We start from the raw sequence: 25996 nt of genomic DNA on the forward strand, positions 1-25996 counted from the left end.
GACCACAGGTCCCTACCATTCATTGTTTAAAAAAATTCCCTGCTGAAGTGGCTAAAAGTCCTACCCTTGTCCGGGATTTCTCAGTGAGATTTTGAAAAAGAGTCTTTCTTTGGGAGAACAGCTGTACACTGAATTCCTTCCAGATTTAAGATTTTGAATCTTATATTGGTAAGACTGAATTCTAAAGGCACCATTGTTACCAACAGGCACAAAGAGCTTCAATAATAATTCTAAAATTACTAGTAGTAATAATAATAATAATAATAATTTAAAATGTTTTAAATCAATCATCTCTGGCCAGGCACTGGACCAAAAACTTCGTATGCATCATCTTATTAAATTCTCACCACATTTCTATAAGTAAGTTATTATTGTGGTCTCCATTTGCCCAATAAGAAATTGAGATTTAGAAATTCCCCCTTATCTAAGGTTTTGCTTCTGCAGTTTCAGTTACTTATGGTCAAGCAGGGTCTGAAAATAGGTGAACACAGTACAATAAGATGTTTTGTGAGAGAGCAAGAGTAGGCGCACATTCACATAATTTTTATTATACAATATTGTCGTAATTGTTTTATTAGTAATTATTGTTGTCAATCTCTTACTGTTCCTGATTTGTAAACTAAACTTTTATCACGGTATATGAAAAATCACAGTATATGTAAGGTTTGGTACTGTCCACAGTTTTAGACATCCACTGGGGGTTTTGGAACATACCTCACTCAGGTGATGGGAAACTGCTATATATAGCTAACATCACAAAACTAGAAAAGCCAGAACGAAGATTCTAACCAAAGGCTGGCTGTCTCCAGAGTCCAAGCTTCACCATGCTAAGCTTGCTAATTGTTATCCAGTGTTTGAAATTCAAGTAGTGAAAACAGGAATAAGCTTTGGAATTAGACAGAGCTAGAAGAAAATCTCAGTTCTTCCATTTATTAGCTGAGGGACACTGGACAAATGACTTCATTTCTTTAAAGTGAGTTTCCTCATCTGTATAATGGGAATAATAAATGATTACTTTGTGGAATTAAGAAGAGTAAATGAGGTGATCTTTGAAAGTATTTATGCACAATACTGAGCAGATAATAGGTCCCTCAATAAATATGTTAAATGGAGGAACATTATGGGGCCCTGAATCAAGAAAGCATCAGTGGGACTGAATGTTGAAGACAGATTTGAGAAAAATTAAAAGGCAGAATGTATAAGACTCGTTAAATGCCTGGATAAAGGGGGTGACAGAGCAGGAAGAATCCAGCATGACACACAACACGAGAATTTGATTTCTTCAAATGCTTAGTACTCTCCAACATTAAAAGCAAATATTTCACCAATACTGGTGATTCACAGATACATCATTTAAAATTCAGCTGTGCATTAAAAATATCTGTGCCTTAAATTTTTTAAAGTTTAACCTACGCAACAGTTAAGCTGAGAAGACTACAAAGTTATCATCTACATTTAGCCTACTCATCTGTAAAGTAAGGTTAATGATAATATACAACATGATATAGGTAAAAGCTCCTAGCACAGTACCTGAAATAGTATAGTAGATAGTCAATAAATGGTACAAATAATTATAATCACATTAGAGTTCTAATATAATCCTAGAAAAAAGGGGAAGAGGTGACTGACAAAAATAAAATTTCTCTTTCCCAAGGGAATAAAGTAAAATACAGCTAGATTGCCACCACATTTAATTCAGATATACAATCATCTGAACTTTAAAAAGAAATTTCTTCCACCAGTTTGTATCATAGACTTAAAAACATGTTATCCATAAAGTAAAGTACCTCCCTAGGTAAGTTCATTCTACCAAGTGTATAGTTGCATGCATCTTAGCTTGAGAAGGTTGCAGAGACAGCATCTCATGCTAAGGCTGCAAAATGAACTGCAGACTGAGGTGAGCATGGGTGGTTCAGTGCAACTACACTGTAAAACAAATATAATATAATTCCTCATGATAACTGCACCAATTTTAATGATCTGCATTCCCTCAGAATGACACCCTTATCCTTGAATGACTATGTTCAGCAGAAACACTTTGTTTTAAAATGAAATGCTTTATTTCTAACTTTGGCCTTACCTATTATTATCTAAAAAGCAGTATCTATTAATAGTCTTCCCTCTCCTATCCCCCCAAAAAAGATGCTAAACATAGGATTTCTTTTATTCTTTCTGCCCCACAAACTCCAGCTGCCATTAGGAAAGAAAGGTTGTGGAAGGAACAACCATATGAAATCAAAATAAATAGACAAATGAAAAAACATTGTGGGGCTACTGACTTCAAGAAAAATAAAAAATATAGTTTCAGGAGAATTGTTTTACATGCATTCTCTTCTGCACATACCCCAGTTGGGGTAACTAATAAAAAACATAGACTTCTCTCTTAAAAAGTTCAAGGCATGCATGGTAAAAGGGTAGAATAACCAGAGGTAATGTAGGCAACCAAGAGTTAAAAGTTAATAGTTTGAAAATAATAAATAAATAAAAGTTAATGGATTGACAAACACTTATGCAGAATGCCTATCTTGTGCAGAAACTGGAAAAAACACTTTCCATTGCTTCTCCCACCCTTTGCTCCACCCTAGTATAGTTTATGAACCCAACAAAGCTCTGCCCTTGGCACCATTCAAAGCTCAGGGCTGGTGCTTCAGGCCTTAGGCCCTCTACTTCACTGTTCTCAACCTCACCTGCAGGTCCCTTCACTCAGAACAAAACAGAGATGTCAAGGCTCTTATCAAAGCACAGAGCAATGGTTCTTAAGGTTGGCTGATGGGGATCCAGGGAGTGCATGGGCACCTGGAAATTACACACAACTTTTTGTCCTACATATTTATTGTGCATTTTTCTGGTAAAAGCATCCACAGTTTCATCATAAGCTCAAATGGATCCTTGACATGAGAAAAGCTTAAGAACCACTGCATTAGACCATCCTTGCACTGAAGAAGCAGATAAGAATGGCCACAGCTCTGTTACTCTGTGAGGCTTTGATCTCTAAACAGAGTTCATAGTGAAAGATTTTTGTGGCTCAAGAAATGGGAAATTTGGGCTTCCTAAGCACAAGGGGGAAGAGATGCACAGACCACCACAGTGGGAAAAGGAACAACCACCCTTCTCCAGATGCATTTCACTGGCAAGAGCATGTTCCCCAGCTGATCTGAATCACAGAATTTTAGAACTGGAAGGAACCTAGAAGGGCTCAGTTTTGGCCCTCCTGAGGACCAGAGAAGTTAATACATGTTCAAGGTTATACTCCTAGAGCAGCAACAAGCGCCCTTTCCCAAGTCCTCCTCCATTTCTGCTCCCACCATACCATGGGGACAGAAAACCATTAAAAGAATCATCCACTAAAATACTTTTCTTTTTTTCAAAAAAGCCATTGAGGGAAAGTGCTTAAATGCAGAAGTACTTTTCATTTAGCACATCAAATATGATGACAAAAATCAGACTGTAAAACTAACAAGTAGACATAGCTCTTAAGACCTGTCTGGATGAGTGCTTTAATATCTGATTATTTGGGATCTAATAAGAAATTGTCAATAAAACATCCATTTGCAGAAAGACAGTTGAGGTAAAACACACAATCTATTGACTTCCAAATGACTGCTAGCAGTTCTTTAAGAATTCAATACTATAAGCTGGGAAACAATTAAACTAGGTCTTTCCAGGGCTGAGATATACAAAGGAACATATGGCCCCAGCAGAACACTTCAAACAGGCAGCTGTATAGCTATAATTAAATCTGTAGTAGTCATGCTATTACTTATTTAGCAGATTTTTTAATGTACCCTTCACGGAGGTCTCAGAACATGTACCAAATTAGAACAGTAAAGAATACTGAAGAAGCAGAAAAAAGGAATCAAGAGGAAAATAAGACACTGACACAAAGGCAGGCAACAACTATATAGAAGTTTGGTTGAGAGGTCCTTCATCTGCATCTGGGGGCTTCTGGCTGAGCCACCAGTAGGTTATGGTTACTTAACTGACATATTGACCTGAGATCCCTTCACTCCTTTGTTCTAAGGTCAAGCCCAAAGTCGGCTTCTTATTTTTGAATTCCTATAAATCACAAAGTCTTTAAATTACTTAAAGACTGACTAGTTTATAATACCCCACCCAGTGAACACATTCCTAACATACAGTCATTTGCTTCTTCTGGTACATTATAGTGAAAGAAGGAGCATCAACTCAAGAGTTAATTCAGAGTCACCTCTGCCCACTCCCCAGTTCCTGACAAAATTCATACTTCGTTTCTATGCTAGGACATCTAACATCCTACATTATTTACCGATTCATCTCACAGTCTATAATGAGACCTCCTGGAGAGCAGGGATTGTTTGCTGTTTCTTTCTGTAGTCCTGATACCTACTGTATTATTTAAGTGCAAAGAAAGACTTTAAAAAGTTCATATATACATTAGTGACAAAGCTCAATTTCCTATATAATTCATCCTTATATTGAAATGAAATCTGCTTCCACGAAACATCCATCTGCTATTGCAATTTTATATCTGGAGCAAAAAACAATAAATCTATTCTCTCTCACTGGAAGGCAACTTTCATGAGCCTTGTACCCTTCAAGCTTTCTCATCTCTAAAACTTTTGGATGAGTTACTTCTATTTTTCTTCTTAGGTTAGTGCCCAGGCATCTCACTACACTGTTACCATAACTACATCTCCTCAACTATTTCTGAATAATGGACACCTTTGAAGAGTCTAAATCTGCTGAAAGTCATAAATTCTCTGTTCAAATAAAGTAGGATTTTTCACGTTCTTATTCACTCCACATTTAGATCTTACATAGTTTATCTTACTCTTGTGAAATTCCTGTGGTTTGAAGCCTGTCAAGACCATTCTCCATCTTAATTATATTACTTAAATTTTAGATGGCAGTTTTGTGTATTTGAAAATCTGATAATAACGTATTATGTCTTAATCTAAATTGCTAATACAGTTGTTTAGCAGAGCAATACATGCTAAAAAGTACCATGGCATTAGAAACCTCTTCCACTTTTACACTGGCTATTAATTGACACACTTCGAGTACAGTTGTTTATCCAGCTAAGAACCTTCTGATGTTCATGCGGCCCTCAGTTTGTCTAAGTGCTTACAGCAACATCACTAGGCCCTATAGATGCCACATTACAATGAAGTGCCCTGCTCAGAAAATAAAACGTAGCATATAAATACACTTACATTCTTCTACCCAACATGTATAGCAACAACTTAGACCACAGACAGGCAAACTTTTTCTGTGAAAGACCAAACACTAAATACTTTAGGCTTTATGAGCAAACATACAGTATCTGTCACTTATTCTTTTTTTTTTAACTGCTTTTTAAAACTGTAACCTTGCTGAGCTTGCAAGCCATACAAAAGCAAGTTACTGGCAGGCTATGGTCCATGAACTACAGATGGCTGGATATCATTTCTCCAGTTTTGAAGCAAATGGCCTATTAGTGAAGATAAACATGTAGCCAAAAATTAAAATAGGCAACTATTTGATGACAGTTGTGGTAGGTGTCATGGTAGAAAAGCATCATGTGCTGTAACAGCTTATAACAGCAGCCCCTAGCAGAGACTGGGGGCAAGGGGGGGTGGCGTGTCACAGAAAACTTCCCTGAAAAGTTGACATTTACAGAGAAATAATGGGCGAACACCAGTTGCCTGGACAAGGAAGAACATTTCAGTGAACAAAAGCAGCATGTCCAAAGACCCAAAGGTAGGAGGGAGACTGCCATGTTAGTGAAACTGGAAGAATACCATATGGTTGTAGTAAAGTCAGGACAGGAGAAAACCTGGCACATCAGCTTTGGAGAGAGACACCAGGCAGGATAACACAGGTCTTGGAAGGTCATGCCAAGGATTCTGGGCTTTATCATAAAGGCAACAGGTAGTCATCGAATGGTTATAAGCCATGAGTGACACTTTCTGTACACTCTTTCAGCACAAAAGCCTGTCTTACATTTGCTATATATGCCCACAGTGCTTTGTCAGCTTTCTATGGTCTCAGCTTAAAAAATCACAATAGTTTGTATCAATGTAAAAATAATTATTAATGCACTACCACAGGCTGGCTAGTGGCTTGTTATTTTCAAGAAAGGAGAGGGGAAAGAGAATACCACCAATATAAAATTTGCCTGTATATACTCCTGTGGAACTAACTAATGTGGAATCATTCTAAATTCAGATTTATTCCAAAACAAAAACAAAAACCAAAAAAACACACACTAGTATTCTATTTTACAACTGCCTCTCTCTTGAACTTCTCCAAAAATTGAAAATGTATTCCCAACAGTCCCTCAAAGTCTTAACTCATTTCAGCATTAACCCAAAAGTCCACAGTCCAAAGTCTCACCTGAGACAAGGCAAGTCCCTTCTGCCTGTGAGCCTGTAAAATCAAAAGCAAGCTAGTAACTTCCTAGATACAATGGGAGTACAGGTACTGGGTAAATACAGCTGTTCCAAATGGGAGAAATTGGCCAAAACAAAGGGGTTACAGGGTCAATGCAAGTCCAAAATCCAGTGGGGGTGTCAAATTTTAAAGCTCCAAAATGATCTCCTCTGACTCCAGTTTTCACACTGATGCAAAAGGTGGCCTCCCATGGTCTTGGGCAGCTCCACCCCTGTGGCTCTGCAGAGTACATCCTCCCTCCTGGCTGCTTTCATGGGCTGGCATTGAGTGTCTTCAGCTTTTCCAGGCACACAGTGCAAGCTGTGAGTGGATCTACCATTCTGGGGTCTGGAGGACAGTGGCCCTCTTCTCACAGCTACAGTAGGCAGTGCTTCAGTAGGGACTCAGTGTGGGGGATCCAACCCCTCATTTCCCTTCTGCACTGACCTAACAGAGGTTCTCCATAAGGGCCCCACCCCTGCAGCAAACTTTTGCCTGGGCATCCAGGCATTTCCATACATCTTCTGAAATCTAGGCAGAGGTTCCCAAACCTCAATTCTTGACTTCTGTGCACTCGCAGGCTCAACACCATGTGGAAGCTGCCAAGGCTTGAGGCTTCCACCCTCTGAAGCCACAGCCTGAGCTCTACATTGGCCCCTTTCAGCCACAGCTGGAGCATCTGGGACACAGGGCACCAAATCCCTAGGCTGCACACAGCACGGGGACCCCGGGTGTGGCCCACGAAACCACTTTTTTCCTACTGGTCCTCTGGGCCTCTGATGGGAGGGGCTTTCATGAAGGTCTCTGACATGGCCTGAAGACATTTTCCCATGGTCCTGGGGAATAACATTAGGCTCCTTGCTACTCATGCAAAGTTCTGCAGCTGGCTTGAATTTCTCCTCAAAATATGGGTTTTTCTTTTCTACTGCATTGTGAGGCTGCAAATTTTCTGAACTTTTATGCTCTGTTTCCCTTCTAAAACAGAATGCTTTTAACAGCACCCAAGTCACCTTTTGAATGCTTTGCTGCTTAGAAATTTCTTCTGCCAGATACCTTAAATCACCTCTCTCAAGTTCAAAGTTTCACATATCTCTAGGGCAGGGGCAGAATGCCTCCAGTCTCTTTGCTAAAACATAACAAGAGTCACCTTTGTTCCAGTTCCCAACAAGTTACACATCTCCATCTGAGACCACCTCAGCCTGAACCTTATTGTTCATATCAGTATCAGCATTTTTGTCAATGCCATTCAACAAGTCTCTAGAGGTTCCACACTTTCCCACATTTTCCTATCTTCTTCTGAGACCTCCAAACTGTTCCAGCCTCTGCCTGTTACCCAGTTCCAAAGTTGCTTCCACATTTTTGGGTATTTTTTCAGCAACACCCCACTTCTGGTACCAGTTTACTATATTAGTTAGTTTTCATGCTGCTGATAAAGACATACCCAAGACTAGGAAGAAAATGAGATTTAATTGAACTTACAGTTCCACATGCCTGGGAGGCCCAGAATCATGGAGGGAGGTGAAAGGCACTTCTTACATGGTGGTGGCAAAAGAAAATGAGCAAGAAGCAAAAGCAGAAACACCTGATAAGCCCATAGATCTCATGAGACTTATTCACTATCATGAGAATAGAAAAGGAAAGACTGGCCCCCATGATTCAATTACCTGCCCCTGGGTCACTCCCATAACATGTGGGAATTCTGGGAGATACAATTCAACTTGAGATTTGGGTGGGGACACAGCCAAACCACATCAGTGATGAAAATAATAAGTACTAGATGGTATTGGAAATTCAAAGCAGGAGTAGTTAACATAAGCTGGAATATTCAAGGATGGATATAAAGAAAAAGTAACACTTGACAAGTTTTGAAGTAAAGGTAAGACTTGGAAAAGTAGAGAGAATAAGAGAAATTTGGGTACAAGAGTAATGTGCATTCAATAAGATTCGTGAAATGACAATCGGACATACATTTCTTTACAGTGTGGATAGAGCAGTATAGAGCAGAAGTTAAGAGCATGAAGTCCAAAGAGCCAAATTAACAATGCAAATTTAAAAGATAAGGAATGATACCTAAATGAAATGGACTTTCATCCCACCAAATCTTATTGCAAAGCAAAACCAAAAATAAAAAAGCAGTAGCCCATTTAAATAATGAAAATGGCAATGATGATGAAGATTTATATAACATTTTGAAGTGTATTAAGTATTTTCCTTTTCACAAAACAACTCAGTAGAAAAAGCAGTTCAGACTGAAGTATAATATCTCTATTATGAATCAGAAAACTGAAGTTCAGAAGAGTTAAGGTTTACTATGCTTATTTAAGTCTTCAAAGCTATTCCTATGATCCTGGATGGATGTTTCTGCTGCCACAGTGATTAAAATACTCAGTGTTATGTGCTGATACTCTGGATGTCATTGGTGAAGGTCAGTGAAAAAAGACTGATATAATAAAAAAGTATAATCTATGATCTCAGATTGTAAGTTTATATCTTAGCTTATTAATAAAAAAGTTCAGTAATAATCACTTTTTCCTCTTACCAGAACAAAATTTTAAGGTCATAATGATGTGCATTTATCAGACTAAATGAACTAGAGTTGACCCTATCTATAGTGAGAATGAATACTTAACAGCCTGAAAGTCAAAGAACCATGGGGTTTAGCAAAGCACAAGTGAAGATCTGTAAATTAAGTGTGTTGTAACTCTCTATTCATTGTGGTCTGCGGACAAGTCAACTAACTAATCTACTTTCACTAATTCTACATGTCACACTAACTACAAAAAAATTAACATTGAAATGTTGTATTTCCTCAAATTTGGAAAGTTTTAGGCTATTATTTCAAATAATTCTAAAAGCCATAATAATTTCCATTTATTAGATCAACTAAGTCTTTTATTTGTATTGCTAAACTCTAGATAGTTGCATTCCAATTTATTTCTCCCATTTCTTACCTAACCTTTTATCCAAGGAATAATGTTTTATTTGGTTAAAACTCTTTTATTCTGTTATTTTTGTTCTCTAGAATGGAAAGATGCTTCTAAAGTCCCTGGTTCCTCTTTGATTGATGGCTTTGGCCCACACAGTTGTGTCTTTCACTGAACCCCAGCTGCACTTCACTGTCAGCACCACAGTTTATTTGGTGTGAATAATCAGCTAAGATATAAACTCACAATCTGAGATCATAGATTATACTTTTTTATTATATCAGTCTTTTTTCACTGACCTTCACCAATGACATCCAGAGTATCAGCACATAACATTGAGTATTTTAATCATTGTGGCAGCAGAAACATCCATCCAGTCACCATAAGACCCTTAAAAATTTTTTATTATTCATTTTTAATAGTAATTCTGGTAATTAGCCTATTCAGCATGATGTTTGCCTCAAAGACAAACCAAAAGCCAGAAACTTCGATTGAATACCTGTCTGTTCCACAGTGGCTTTCAGGGACCTAAAAAGACCCTAATCCAACTAGGCAGAACTCATTATATCCACTAAGAGCACAGGCACTAGGACCAGGATGCAGCTCTATCATTTAGATGCTATTTAACTTTAGGGAAATTACTTAATCTCCTCATGCCTCCAGTTTGCCAATATGTAAAATAGAGTTGACAGTACCAACCCCAAAGCATTAGTTGTAATTAGATGTCCAATCTATGCTAGTTGTTAATTATTGCTTACGTAGCAATAGACTCAATACTATCAGATACAGCTACTGAATGATGAAGAGTACAGCTAATTTTGAAGTTCAAAGCTTACAATCACTCCCTATGCAATGACTCAGTTACTTCCTACCCTCTTATATGTGTATGCATGGAACACTGATTAGTCAGGAATGTCATCTTGGCATGATTAACCACTGGCTTTCAGATTGTAGAAAACATTACTGCTGTCCTTTTAACATGGTGGCAAAAAAAAAAAAAAAAATCATTGTTTTCATTTCAGTTCAGTTCTAGGGAGTAAAACCAGCCCATTGGTGGGTAACACATGGAGAAACCAGGAAGCTCTGCTGGTGACTGATAAGGTCATGAGATTCTGCTGAGACACATAAATCAACCAGCCACTGGATCAATCAGACAAGTGAGCTAGAAACAGTGGGGAGCTCTTCTCTTTCTAAAGAAGAACAGGAAAAACTTCCTCCCATGGTGTGACCTCTTCATAAATTTACTCTGCAGAGATTCCCTATTAAGAGGGAAATTGGGGAGCAGTAGAATCTGCAAATATGCCCCAACATGTAAAAAAAAAAAAAGTGTTGGCTCATCTTTTTATTAGCCATTTCAGTTGACAACACGCCTTCAAAGCTCCTAATAAAGCACTCCATATAAGGTATAAAACTTTTTATTTAACTAACTTTACAGTCTGGCATATGTGCATTTAAAATTTTCTTGGGGGTTGGGGAAAGGAAAGGAAGGAGATATAGATCCAAGCTGCAAATTTGTTGAATAATATTCAAAGGGAACACTTGTCCAACTCTTTTTGCAATTTTTCTTTTTGTTCCAAATGCTGACCACCAAGAAGGGCTCTTGAGATGAAGCCATTTTTTGGTTGCCAAGGAAATTCCCACAGAGCCTGAAAAGCCCTCTCAGAGCTGGGAACAGCAACATCTTCAGTCAAAGCAAGAAGAAACAGACAGGTGGCCAAGTCTATGGCCACTGCACTTTTCACCTCCTTACTTCAGAATACAAGTGATTAGCCAGCTCGGACATCCAGTTAGATCAGGAAAATAAACTCAATTTTAATCTCTATACTTTAAGCTTCTGACAAAAGCCCCCAAAGTGAGCTGGGAGGCAAATGCTAGATACTGAGATTCTTTTCATTTTGAATCACTAAGCTTTTAGTGGAGTGAAACATAAAGAATAAACTCAAATCTGACCGGCAAATAGTATCTTAGCAGTGGAGGCAGATTCAATAAAGTGTTTAAAGATCTAGAACATAACTCATATAATCTTTTGGGAAGGTAATTAAATTCGCAATACATGGTAATCCAGCAATTCCACTTATAAAAATTTCTCCTCCAGAAATACTCATGAAAGAATGCAGAAAAATTACAATAAGGGTACTTCTTAAAGGCTTATTTGTACAGCAAAGAACTGAAAATATCTAGTCATAGAAGATAGAATCAATAAAATACGATTCATATATACTATATAGACTTTAAGAAGAATAAGGTAGGTGTCCATGGTATTGTTAGTTTAAAAAAAATCAAAATTTAGAATAATACAATCACATTTTTATTATTTATATAGAAATATATAAGTATTCATTTATCAGAAAAGTTCATTAAACTCAACATCAAGCTGCTAATGGCAGTTGTTTTGAAGGATTTGAATTTAAGAATTTTCACTTTTTATTTTATTCATTTTTGCTTTGTTTAAATTTTACAGCATTGTTGTATGTTTTGAATCAGAAAATTCTAAAGTTTTAAAAAATATTGTGGATAATAACATGTTACTATAGTAAGTAAAGAATGATTCCATGGGTGGGGCATAGTGGCTTACGCTTATAATCCCAGCACTTTGGAAGGTCAAGACAGGCAGATCGCTTGAGCCCAGGAATTCGAGACCAGCCTGGGCAACATGGCAAAACTGCATGTCTCAAAAAAAAATTATATATATATACACACAAAAAAAATTAGCTGGGTATGGTGGTGCACACCTGTAGTCCCCACTATTCAGGAGGCTAAGGTAAGAGAATAGCTTAAGCCCAAAAGGTGGAGGCTGCAGTGAGCCAAGATTGTGCCACTGTACTCCAGCCTGGGTAACAGAGTGAGACTCTGTCTCAAAAAGAAAAAAAAAGAATGATTCCCTATATATATTTACAATTACTATAAAGTTTTAAAAACTGTACTCAAGAGTGTTCATCACAAGGTATTGCTGTTTTCTGGTTTTGTAACAATTTGCCACTTCCAAGAAGGAAAATGCTCATTTCTTTTATGAAGTCTCTGTCAGATGTAAGTAACTTGTGATGTGAGCGTATACGTCCATCAAAGATTATTGTTGACAGCATGCTACTGTTCTCTGAAATATATTCTAGGTATATTCCTGGTATTGGCATACTAGCAGAATGCTACATATTGAAAAGAGAAAAAAAGTGACATCAAATGTAAAACATGCCAGTTTATTAAGATATGCAATACCTACAATTTCTTTGGTTAAATGTTGAATACAGGGATGCAGTGCAATCGGAGTTCAATTCTTTCATAGGAACAGGTAAGAATGTGGTACAGAGCCCCTTTTTGGCTGTTCTGTCCTGTTCCTACACATCCTGATGCTCCTTTCTGAACCACAAAGACTAAGAAGGTTTCCTGTTACCATTCCTCAGAGAGGACTCCAGTGAAGCTTTCATGAATCATGTGTCATTAGCCAGTTGGCATGCCTGATGTTAGCCAACAGTAATATCAAGAGGACCACAGGTGCAAATATAATTACTCAAAAATTCAATCTCACTATTCTTGGTGGCTTACACCCACTTCTAGTGCATTAAATATTTCAATAATTAATATTTACTAATTAATAATGTAATATAATTAACAGTACATGGATGATCTTTTAACTGGGAAACTCTTTCTTTCTCACAATATTTCTATGGCACAGAAGAACTTCCTTTGCTGATAGTAATAAGGTCTTAATGGCTACGGCTAACACATTAAGAAATGGGCTCTTATGGGTCTGTGAGCTCTCATTTTAATGCACCGGGATATTCATACAATACTTAATATAGGAATAACACCAGACGATCCAACACATTCACAAATTTCTCCATCCTATCACATTGCATCTCCAGTGAGCTTTTTAAAATGTAAATCAGAACATACAAACTCTAGGTAAAAATCCTAAGAGAGTGTCTCACTGCACTCAGAATAAAATAAAAAGGTCCTCCAGCATATTTTCCTGACTTGTCTACCACTGCACACCTGCTACATTTGCTCCAGCCACTTATGGTATTTTTTTTCCTGTTTCTTGAACACACCATCTTCATTTCTGCCTTAGGCCTCTACTTTTGCTTTTTGCTCAGCCTAGAAACCTCTCTCTCCAGATCCTCTCCTTACTGGCTAACCCTCTTACCTAAAATAGTTTTCCTGTATCTCTCCACATTACCCTGCTTTATTTTCAAGATAGCACTTATGATTATGTGAAATTATCCTACGTTATTTATTGTTTTTCTTGTTTACAGTCTGTCTCTTCCCAAAAGTATGGAAGTTCCATGAGTCAAAAGATTTATCTGTTTCATTCACTTCTGGAACCCACAACTAAGAACATTTTCTAGCATAGAATATACATTTTGAATGAATGAATTCAAATCATAGCTGCATGCAGTGATGGGGTGTTTTAGGAGTTCAAATTTATTGTAGCGCAGTTACTTAAAACCATAGCTCTAAATTTCACAAAAGGCTCCTTTTTTCCTAAAATAATACACGAGATAGAGTTCAGTTTACTTCATACAGGATCATCTGCTTCAGCTTAAAGCTGATACAAAACCCGTTCTTAAATGAATGCTAGTTTTCTATTCCAGACAAATAGCTTTTAAGAATGTACAACATTAATAAATGTGGAGATGCAACTGTCCCAATTTTAAAATACATACCTTCTTTAAATCAGTATTAATATCAATGCTTCTCAAACCCTACTAATCCCTGTCAACTGTTTAAGCTTTAAGAATATGGGAGAAGCATAGAAGCTATCTTAAGCCAAATTTCTTGTAGACAGGGAAAAAATAATGACAGACATGTTTTGTTAATTATCTAAGCACAAGCTGTTTCCCTGTGAAAGGGGCCCAAGGATATCATTGCATGGCTACACAAGTTCCCCTCAGGGACACCTGGCTGAAGGAAAGCTGTAGGTGCTGAGCCAGAGAGATGCTCACCAAAGTCACCAAAACTGTAGTGACTAAGGACCTCTAAGGACCCTAACTACCTTCTCACAACACGCCTTTGTTCTTAGGTTTTCACAGATGTGATTCCATCTGGAGCTCCTCTAACACAGCAATGTCTCACTGCTCCCTGAAAACATGCTAAAGACAATTATTATAACCTCAGAAAATATGAATCTTTCTTAGACACTGTACCTCCTCTGAGGGGTGAAGTAAGACCACCCACATTCAGTGTGAACTGTAGGTTTTTTTGACTGAGCCATGGAAAGGAAAAGGAGGTGCTTTTGTACTTTTCCTTCACTGTGAGCATGAAATAACTATTAATGCTAAGAGAAGCTTTATGTGAGCCCTGGGATGGAAATCTATGTTCAAAATCATGAGAAAAAGTCATCTCAGTGGACCTGGTTGACTCACTCCTATATCATGTATGTGTAAGAAAAGGATTGGGGGTTATTCCCCCAATAATCACAGGATGTTTCCTTCTAGATTTCATTTTAAGATAGTTATGGCTTAGCAACTTTAAACTTATACACGGTTAATGGTTTCATCCTCATACTTTCTGACAAAATATTTAAATTCAGGTCTATTTCCTTAAAAGACCAAGACTTCAAACACAGGAATCAAGGCAGCAAAATATATTTAAACATAATAGGCAACAGACAGTGCTAAAAATGATTCTAATATGCTTTAGAAATTAACCTTAGGCAAAACTCCACCACAAGACCTATGGAATAGATTCTCAGATTAGCCAGCTAAATAATGAATATCACAGAAATAATAACCAGATAAGCAGTTACAAGGTTATGTGGACCTCAAGTGTCCCCCTGAGAATCTGCAGGCTATTTCTACATCTACTGCATCCACTGCAATCTACAGACTACAATTTCACTTGAGGTTGACATGTAATTGTGAGATGTTATAGCATTATTAATAAACCTGGAAAAAGTCAACATTTTTAAAGCCATTGCACCACTAAGCACAGTATTTCTACAAGAGTTAAAGCTAAGGGGTAAAATGAAGAGAAAAGCTCTTTCTTATCCTCATAGCTGAAGCCATATTCACATGAAAACTGTAACTAAAGTCATTGCATTTGATAAGCACCCACCTCACATGTAAATTTTTAAAAGAACAGAAAAAGAATAAGAAGAAATGGAAAAGCAAATCAAAGGCAATCAAGAAACATAATTAGATAATGTGAAAAATACTCCATAGCAACAAAATAGAAGAGATTATTTATGTAGATTTACAACTAGATGAACTCCAGATGTATTTTTTAAATCTACTTCTCCACAGGTGTTTTTCTGCTGAATAAATATAACATCCAAGTTGGAATATGGTTGAAGCATTGAATCACCTAAATTCTGGCTATGCTTTTCTTCTGCTGTTAACTATTTTAAGCCATTTTTCAATAAAGCAGCCGCTACTGAAATCGTAAGCACATAGGCTTGGCAAAGCCAGAAAGAAAAAGTGCAGCCCACAGATTTGTTTCTTCTGTTTTCCCAAAACAGAATCTCATAAAAAATATGCCCTCAAATTCTGTCACTATGTAGCTGTCAGAAAGAGCAATTTTGTTCCTCTTCATAACTCTGAACCCATTCTTTGTGCTACTAAGAAGTTAGATAGCTCCAGGAAGTTGCAAGGCACCATCACAACTGTTCAAATTGTATCCAGGCAGAATAATCAGTCAATCAGAAATTTCAGTCCTGGTCAAATGGAAGTTTTCTGGGGCCAACTTGGACAAGTACACAAGACAAGTTTGAGTTTACTGCCAAGATCACTTCCAGGACACTGGCTAATTAATTATAAAAGCTTTCTCAAAACAAACATAAGCCTGGAAACCTTTTTTTTTTTTTTCGTTCCTGTCCAAACAGAGAAGAAACAGGTTAAAAAAAAATAAAAGCCAGAGTTTATCACAGCTTCATCTTACTTGCAAATCCACTTTCCTTTTTCTTGCCCTAAAATGATCCAGGAGTTTTTGTATTTGAAGTTACCAAAATAGTAGGTTTAGAAACTGAAAATGTTAGTTTGATTTCTGTACCTGTACCTTTGGTTGTAGAAGAGATTATGAATTAGTTACAAAAGCCTCTCTTCAAACTCTGGTAGGAAGAGAGAATGGAGTTTCTTCCTCTCTTGAAGAACTCATTGGATTAACTATATACACTGTAATAGATACAAATTAGATTAATAGTTGGTCTTATAATTATATATTCATGAACCTTCCTTTGCTGGCTTTGAAAACAAAAGGAACATTCCTGAATTAAATTTTCCTCGCTTCATCTTAACATGAACCTTGATGACTATGAGATGCTAGTGATAGGCACTGAAGATTCTGGTTTTAAAGACTCCATTCCCATGGGCTTTGTAACAAAATCAATACCCACAAAAAATGTTCCACATATTTCTTCTACTACTTGAATCAAAATTGTATGTAATATGCATCTTAAGCCATCAGATTTCTTCTGCATATGCCCAGATATGAAAAGACCCAATAAGTTAGTAAATTTATCTGTCAGCATTTACCAGCTGCTTCTTGTCAAATTCCTGGCAAAAGGAGAGCTGCCCTTAATAAAAGAAGGCTTCCTCAAGAACTCCATCAACAAGATATTCCTAAGCCTAATTAGTACACTGCCTTAACCAGTATTAAGACTCATGGCAAACCTTGCAAATAATCAGCATGGCTTGGTAAACAATGAATGGAGACAAAATGTGCGAAATAAATTTAAGAAAACTTCTAGTGGCCTGAGTTCTCCCTTTTCCACTACAGGTATGTATCTACCAATGTACCCATATTTAAATGCTCTTCTTCCTGATCATTTCAAGAGGTAGAAAGATGAAAGGAAGGTGACAATCCACATTAGCATCTGAAGGAGCAACTGAAGGAGTCAAGAATTTATCTCAATGTAAAGTGGGAGGTAAGTAAAGAAATTAGTCCTGACCTAAACAGAGTCCCTCTTCTGGGGAACACAAATGAATAAATGAAGACAAGATGGATAACATCAGATTTCAGAGCATCATAAAGGTCATCAAGAAGTCCTGAACTTAAAATGATGGGAAGCCACTAACCATTTTTAATCTAGAGTAGAAAAATGAGGGCAACTATGTAAAAAGTATATTGAATTGAGAAAAAATGGGGACAAGGGATCAATTCCAACAGCTTTTCTAGCAATTCAGATCTGAGATGATGAAGACACTACCAGGGAGGAAGGAAGGAAGGAAGGAAGGAAGGGAGGGAGGGAGAGAGAGAGGGAGGAGGGGAGGGGAGAGGAGGGGAGGGGAAGGGAGGGGAGGGGAGGGAAGGGAAGGGGAAGGGACGGGAGAATGGAATGGAATGTACACCCTTCCCGTACTTTCTAGAATTCACCAAGGCCTATAAACCTCTATGACTACTACAAGTGCTGTCAGTTAAAGAGGAACACCATCATGAATATGGCTTCTTGAAAAAAATCAGCAAAGTGTGAAAAGAAGAATCTTCAAACTCACCCACTTAAAAGACAGAAAGAGAAAGAACAAGTCATCCCTCAGTATATGTTGGGGATTGATTCCACAACCTCCATCAGATAACAAAATTGGACAATGCTAAAGAATCTGATATAAATGGCATACTATTTGTATATAACCTACACACATCCTCATATACACTTTAAATTGCTCTAGATTACTTATAATACCTAATATAAATGCTATGTAAATAGTTGCTATAATGTATTATTTAGAGAATAATGACAACAAAAAAAAAGTCTGTATGTGTTCAGCACAGACACAATTTTATTTTCATTCTGTCCATGGTTGGTTGAATCCATGGATATGGAACCATGGATATGGAGGACTAACTGTACAATTAGCATATCAAGCATGGAGCCAACTAGAACCATCTCTTCTACTGTATCAAAAGACAAAATGGTAAGTTAAAAGAGCAAGGATCAGATATTTGATTTTCTGAGGTGAGTTATGTATTATAGTTTCCACTTAGCAAAGAACAAAACTAGTGTCCATCATCACACAACTAGCCAGTTTTGGAACAAGTAGCAAGACCAGATTTTCTTGCTTCATGTTCCTTCTTCTTTCCAATATATGCTACTTCTCCTTCAATCCTGGGGAAACAGTCTTAGGATTTCTATGATTTTTTTAAATATACTGCTTTCATTTCTTCAAAACTTTGAAATTTTTTCATTTAGGAAGCATCATTTTTCCATATACTATATTCTTAAAATATAATTTCTTGCAGAGATATTTACTTAGCTGGGCAAAAATGGCCCAGTTTACACCATATTCTCTTCCAAAGAAAGCAAACAGATATTCAAAACCTGATTGCTCTTCATTCAACGATATGTTTTAATAGACAAACAAATATATAGCTAGTGAGAACTTAGCTGTCATTATCTTGCCCTAAAGTATCCCCCAAAAGTTAACAACAATGTCAGCATTTCTTAGCATTTCTTTTTTTTTTTTTTTTTTTTTTTTGAGACAAAGTCTCACTCTGTCACTGAGGTTGGAGCACAGTGGTGCGATCTCAGCGCAATGCAACCTCTGCCTCTTGGGTTCAAGCGATTCTCATGCTTCAGCCTGTGGAGTAGCTGGGATTACAGCCCTGTGCCACCGTGCCTGGCTAATTTTTGTGGTTTTAGTAGAGACGGGTTTTGTCATGTTGGCCAGACTGGTCTTCAACTCCTGGCCTCAAGTGATCCGCCCACCTCAGCCTCCCAAAGTGCTGTGATTACAGGCATGAGCCACTGTGCCAGGCCAGTATTTCTTTATAATTTACCAAAGTACTTTTTTCATAAGTTATCTCGTTTAATCCCTAGAATAAACAGAAGGCAGGGATTATTACTATTTTAAAGCTGAGACAACTATTGCTTTAAGATTTAAATTGCCCAGGTGATGCATCTGCAACAGCTGAGGTAGACGCACATTTTTCCCTTCTGATTCCAGCTCCCTTCACACACTGCTTCTCCTTCTGCCCAGGAAAGTGCAAACTGTTGTCTGCACGTAAAGGTCCATTTTAAGTGAAGCAACCATCACCTCTAATCCTTTCTCAGCATCTTTTAGATATACGTTCTCTTACATTTCAAAGAAGCAAGAATTTTTTGCTTACCTGGTCCTTCTCCGGTTTATCAGAAATGTCATTCAGACTGGAGGAAGTCAGATTCCTATGGGTCATGGCTGGGCTACCTGGAAAAACACAAATAAACTCTAATTAAAGACTTCTTTTCAATAACACAAAGACTTTGGTGGTATACTTAATAAACACTAGTAGATGATGATGGAAATGGTGATGATACTTTTAACCACACTAGGATTCTTCTGAAGAGTTTTCCAGAGTCCAGGTTGGAGTACAAACATAGTTAAATGTAAAGTATGTAAAATCTCAAATACCTTGTTTAGGACTTACTGCGTGGTCCAGTTTCAAGGTAAGCTAAACTTTGAAAGAAACTTCTAAGACAATAAGCATAAAAATAAAATTGTTCCTGGTTTTGTTCACTCTTTGTCATTGCCCTTTACATACATGCTAATCTATCTGGTTTCCTTTCCTTTTCCTGTTGCCTGCAGAGAGCGGCTGTTTCCTCATCTTCAGCAGAGCTGACCCTGGATGCCAGGCCCAGACCTCCTCTCCCCCAGGCCTTTGCAGTCCTTCCTAGAATGCCACTCACTCAGATCAACCTGAAAAGTCTTGATCAAAGTGTTCCCTTCTCTGGCTAACAATTGGATCAAGAATATTTCTCATCAGTGGGCATCTGATGTAGAATCCTCACTCTTTGCCTCAATGTAGTGTTATCACAGGCTGCCTTATTTCTCTGCATTCCCATTTGCCAGGATAAAATAAGTATATCCTCTTTTCCCCCCTTAACATGTTAAACCTCTTCTTCAAGTGAAAGATGGATGTCATCGGAATACTACATGGGAACCAATCTCCCTGACCATATAGCAGCTGTCAATATGGTTCACTGGTGATCCAGCCAATGATTTCAGACACTATCATACACAAACAGAGAGGAAGGACATGTAGAAGAGCCACAGGCTGTTTTCAAGTAGACCATGTTAATCAACAGAATACTGAACTTTCATTCTGCAGTTGGACCTGAAATTTCTAGGCTTGCTAAGCAAAAAAAAAACTAACTTTTCAAAGCCAAGATGTTTGACCCAACTGCTGCAGGGTGCTGAGTAATGCATTCATCCTTAATCCTCAATGATCTGACTCAGGCTGCTCTTTACAGCAAGAGGACAAGGGTTGAAAAGAAGCACCGAAGTTCTAACATAGCTTCACATTTGCTTCCAAATAATTCTTTAGATTACAGACTTTAATTCCTTCAGATACAGACCTCAACATATAATTTCACAAAAGACTAAAATCTGCCCCTAATAAATTAATGCCTATATAACAGCAGCTATTTAAATATCATTCCTTTTAACTACCAGATCAGAAAAATTATAATTTCCTTGAACTGGCAAGACAGGATATTTTCCACTCTGCTGCATTTCATCAAGTAAGCATGGCCTAGATCTCTTAAATCTTTTACCTGGTTGGGTGTTTTATTCTAGGAAAATTTAAGCACAGAGCATTATTCAAAGGAAAATAACATTTGAAAATGTGCTTTATGTGCAAAATTAAAAGAACCCCTTTGAAGGGCACATTTTCTTCTTTGAGCCGCGTATTAGATTTCTAGTGTCCACTCAATACAAAAGACACTAGGTACAATCTTGAATGCCCCCAAATAATGCTGAGATTGAAACTAATAGAAAATGATGAGTACAGACAATTCTGCACTTGACATTTAAAAACAAAACCAGCTATTTGGACTAACTGAGTAAAAGTTCTGCCTGAATAAGTGAATAAATCTGAATTATACAATCCTAAAGCAATGAAGCCTTAGCAATCCTAATCATGTTAAAAATAGCTTATGTAAATAAATAGGTAAGATAAATTTCTAATCATCAAATAATTTATATGTAAGTGGCAGTACTGAAATAAATTTAAAGCAGTTTTCCAATAAGTAATTTAAATTTCCTAGCCAATAGCCTAAAGTCATTGATTTGCTATAGGCACTCTTTATAAATACTGCAAAGGCACATTTCAGCCCAAGCACTGTCCTAACTGCTGCAAAATCTGAATAGGTAGAAGCCAAATTAATGAGGTTTTCATTATAATGGTAATCTTGATTGATGTGACAGCTTTTCCAAGAAACCTTATATACCGTCTCATCATTCTTCGCATTTCTGAAAGACAGTGATAGTATGGCTATCTATATTTATACTATATGAGGAGCAAGAGAAAGGTTCAGGTCCAAGAAAAATGCAGGAACCAGATGAGGAAGAGAAGACTAGTATTAAGAAATAATCAAATCTGTTTCCTCTCCTAACTTTCTCTGATTCTCATTAATAAAAGTAATTAATATTAACAGCTTCACTAATGTTTAACACTGCAAGAGTCTGCTAGTCAACACTTCCAGTAACTAAGCAAGATGATCAGCATTCTTCAATCTTTTTCCATCCCCCTCCCTACCAAACTCCCCATCCTGACTTCCCAAGACCTTGAAGCAGAGACAAATCCTTCCCAATTCTCTAAATCAGTGGTTTCTACAGTGAGGTCTCCAGACCAGCAATATCCACATCACCTGTACGCTTGTTAGAAAGGCAGATTATTGACACTCACGCCAGAGCAATTCTTTATTTTATTTTGTTTTTCCCATAAATTACTGGGATACAGGTGCTATTTGGCTACGTAAGTTCTGTAGTGATGATTTGTGAGATTTTGATGCACTCATCACCCAAGCAATATATACTGCACCATATTTGTTGTCTTTAATCCCTCACCCCCTCCCACACTTCCCCTCAAGTTCCCAAAGTCCATTGTACCATTCTTATGCCTTTGCATCCTCATAGCTTAGCTCCCACATATCAGTGAGAACATACGATGTTTGGTTTTCCATTTCTGAGTTACTTCACTCAGAATAACGGTCTCCAATCCCATCCAGGTCGCTGCAAATGCCATTAATTCATTCTTTTTATGGCTGAGTAGTATTCCATCCTATAAATATACCACAGTTTCTTTATCCACTCGTCGACTCATGGGCATTCGAGTTGGTTCCTCAATTCTGCAATTGTGAATTGTGCTGCTACAGTAGTTCTACTTTTAGTTCTTTAAGGAATTTCTACACTGTTTTCCAGTTTTCCATAGCAGCTGTGCTAGTTTACATTCCCCGCAGCAGTGTAGAAGTGTTCCCTGATCACTGCATCCACACCAACATTTACTGTTTTTTGATTTTTTGATTACGGCCATTCTTGCAGGAGTAAGGTGGTTTTGCATTGCGGCTTTTATTTGCATTTCCCTGATCATTCCTGATGTTGGGCATTTTTTTCATGTTTGTTGGGCCATTTGCATATCTTCTTTTGAGAACCGTCTATTCATATCCTTAGCCCACTTTTTGATGGGATTTTTTTTTCCTTAATAATTTGTTTGAGTTTGTTGTAGATTCTGGATATTAGTCCTCTGTCAGATGTATAGAATGTGAAGAGTTTCTCCCACTCTGTGGGTTGTCTGTTTACTTTGCTGTTTCTTTTGCTATGCAAAAGCTCTTTAATTAAGTTCCAACTATTTATCTTTGTTTCTATTGTATTTGCTTTTGGATTCTTGGTCATGAAATCCTTGCTTAAGCCAACGTTTATAAGGGTTTTTCCAATGTTATCTTCTATAATTTTTATAATTGCAGGTCTTAGATTTAAGTCCTTAATCCATCTTGAGTTGATTTTTGTATAAAGTGAGAGATGAGGATCCAGTTTCATTCTCCTACATGTGGCTAGCCGATTATCTCAGCACCATTTGTTGAAAAGGGTGTCCTTTCTCCACTTTATGTTTTTGTTTGCTTTGTTGGAGATCAGTTGGTTGTAAGTATTTGGGTTTATTTCTGGGTTCTCTATTCTGTTCCATTGGTCTATGTGCCTATTTTTATAACAGTATCATGCTGTTTTGGTGACTATGACCTTTTAATATAGTTTGAAATCAGGTAGTGTGATGCCTTCAGATGTTCTTTTTACTTAGCCTTGCTTTGGCTATGCAGGCTCTTTTTTGGTCCTATATGAATTTTGGAATTTTTTTCTAACTCAGTGAAGAATTATGGTGGTATTTTGATAGAGTTTGTGTTAAATTTGTAGATTGCTTTTGACAGTACTGTCATTTTCACAATATAGATTCTACCCATCCATGAGCATGGGATATGTTTCCATTTGTTTGTGTCATCTATGATTTCTTTCAGCAGTGTTTTATAGTTTGCCTTGTTGATGTCTTTCGCCTCCTTCATTAGGTATATTCCTAAGTATTTTATTTTTTTGCAGCTATTGTAAAAGGGGATGCATTCTTGATTTGATTCTCCGTTGAGTTGCTGTTGGTGTACAGAAGAGCTACTGATTTGTGTACATTAATCTTGTATCCAGAAAATTTGCTGAAATCTTTTGTTAGTTCTAGGAGCTTTCTGGAGGCGTCTTTAGGGTTTTCAATGTAAACAGTCATATCATCAGCAAACAGTGTCAGTTTGACTTCCTCTTTACCGATTTGGATGCCATTTATTTCTCTTGTCTGATTGCTCTGGCTAGGGACTTCCAGTGTTATGTTGAAGAGGGGTGGTGAAAGTGGGCATCCTTGTCTTGTTCCAGGTTTCGGAAGGAATGCTTCCAACTTTTCCCCAGTTAGTATTATGTTGGCTGTGGGTTTGTCATAGATGGCTTTTATTACATTGAGGTACGTCCCTTGTATGCCAATTTTGTTGAGAGTTTTAATCAGAAAGGGATGCTGGATTTTGTTGAATGCTTTTTCTGCATTTATTGAGATGATCATGTGTTTTTTTGTTTTTAATTCTGTTTATATGCTGTATCACATTTATTGACTTACATATGTTAAACCATCCCTGCATCCCTGGTATGAAACCCACTTGATCATGGTGGATTATCTTTTTGATATGTTGTTGGATTCGGTTAGCTAGTATTTTGTTAAGGATTTTGGCATCTATGTTCATCAAAGATTTCAGTCTGTAGTTGTCTTTTTTGATTATGTCCTTTCCTGGTTTGGGTATTAGGGTGACGCTGGCTTCACAGAATGAAATTCCTTCTTTCTCTATCTTGTGGAATAGTGTCAAAAGATTTAGTACCAATTCTTCTTTGAATACGCCTGACCAATTCTATCAACACTCTGGATATGAGCGGGGATCCGGTGGACACCAATGTGCATTTTAACAAGCCCTCCAGGGGATTCTGAATCATGCTGAAGATTGAGAACCACTACTCTAAATAAACCAGTTATCTTAACAGTATCTATACTAGTTGGAATCTAAGTTGAAAGAAGTATATACGTTGGAGGGGTATCGCCAGAGGGTAATTCTAATAATCTTGCCCTCCTCCAAGCTACTGCTCTAAACTATCATACCTCAAGCAAATCATTAACTTATCATCCTTGCCACATAAACACACAAAGAGGTTACCTGGCTTTTCCTCTGAATCCTCCCCCATACAACCAAATAAATAATTTTGTTTTGGAAACACACTGTTTAATCAGCCTTTTCCAGAAACATATCACCCAAATCCAAGAAGAAAAAGATGAGGACCAAAAGAGATTATCAACCAGATTATACATGGGAATCAGAAATTGGTGTGTGGCATTTTTGCTAACCTGGGAAGGTGTTGGAAAACAGGTTCCTAACAACGTTCTTGTGAATATTTTACATCTGACATTTCAGAAGACATATTGTCAGAATAAATCAGTGTTTTCTACTTAGATTTTGGCCTATAATGTAAACACATTATACTGCAATCCTGAGCAAGTAAGGATGCTAGAGAAAAATGTCACCTTGCACCAAAAAGGTGAAATACAAGTGTACCCTAAAGTATGTTGCTTCTTGGGCAAGTGGTGTTTCATCCACTCAAAGCTACAACCAGTAGGACCTTTCCACCTAAAATCCAGGGTGTAAAAATGTCTTATGCTTGTTCTTGGTCCAAAGAAACTTTGTGTTTTTTAAGATTCATTTAAAAAAAAAGAAAATAAAAGCAGAAGAAGAACCAGTCTCAAGTGCATAATCATAATTAATTTCCATATCACTATTTTCTGGCCATAAGAAAAAGAAAGCTTTGGAGAATCACATTTTCAAGCAGTTTCACACAATCAAAAACAACTTCATTTTCAAAGTACCCACTTGGCAGGTACATACTGTTGCTATAAAAATTAATTACATTCTGTACTAAGTTTGAAAATCATTGTTATTCTTTAGCACACATGTAGCAATTTAAAGTCCTTTGCAATTATAACTATTAGTTACAATAAAAAGGGGTGAGGAGAATCTATGGCACAGAAAGAAGATATTTGAATGTGTACATATTAATGTAATACAATGACACATAAACGTCCTCCTCACCTCATACCTCCATAATGAGCCAATAGAGAACCCATGGACAAGCTAAAACAAAGATCTCATGGCCTATGAAATAAATTGAATCTTTTTTATTCTTAAGAATAAATAACATTTGTAGCACAAAAAATAACTAAGATAACTTACATGTAATAGACATACAAGAGGATCTGCATGTTCTTGTCAGAATATTTGGAGGTATGGGTCTGATTTTCATTGCTTGGGACCATAAAACTAGCAATAAATGTCATTTCAGAATAATGTATGTTAATGTTTTCTACACCCACATTGACTCATTGATGTTCTTTCTTCTCCCTTTGTTGGCATAACAAACCTACTAGAAAATGTC

General features: G+C 37.2%; 1 protein-coding gene across 4 annotated transcripts in view; it reads right to left on the minus strand.

The window, feature by feature from the left end:
• Positions 1 to 25996, minus strand: part of SLC4A4 (solute carrier family 4 member 4) — a 475003-nt gene that overhangs the window by 154964 nt on the left and 294043 nt on the right. For all 4 annotated transcript variants that reach the window (XM_054683021.2, XM_517243.8, XM_009447756.5 and 1 more), the window contains one exon: positions 19353 to 19429. In XM_054683021.2, the coding sequence (XP_054538996.1) occupies positions 19353 to 19429 (77 nt within the window). The remainder of the gene's footprint in view (positions 1 to 19352; positions 19430 to 25996) is intronic.

The sequence above is a fragment of the Pan troglodytes genome, chromosome 3 (genome assembly GCF_028858775.2).
Source record: "Pan troglodytes isolate AG18354 chromosome 3, NHGRI_mPanTro3-v2.0_pri, whole genome shotgun sequence".
Lineage (NCBI taxonomy): Eukaryota > Metazoa > Chordata > Mammalia > Primates > Hominidae > Pan > Pan troglodytes.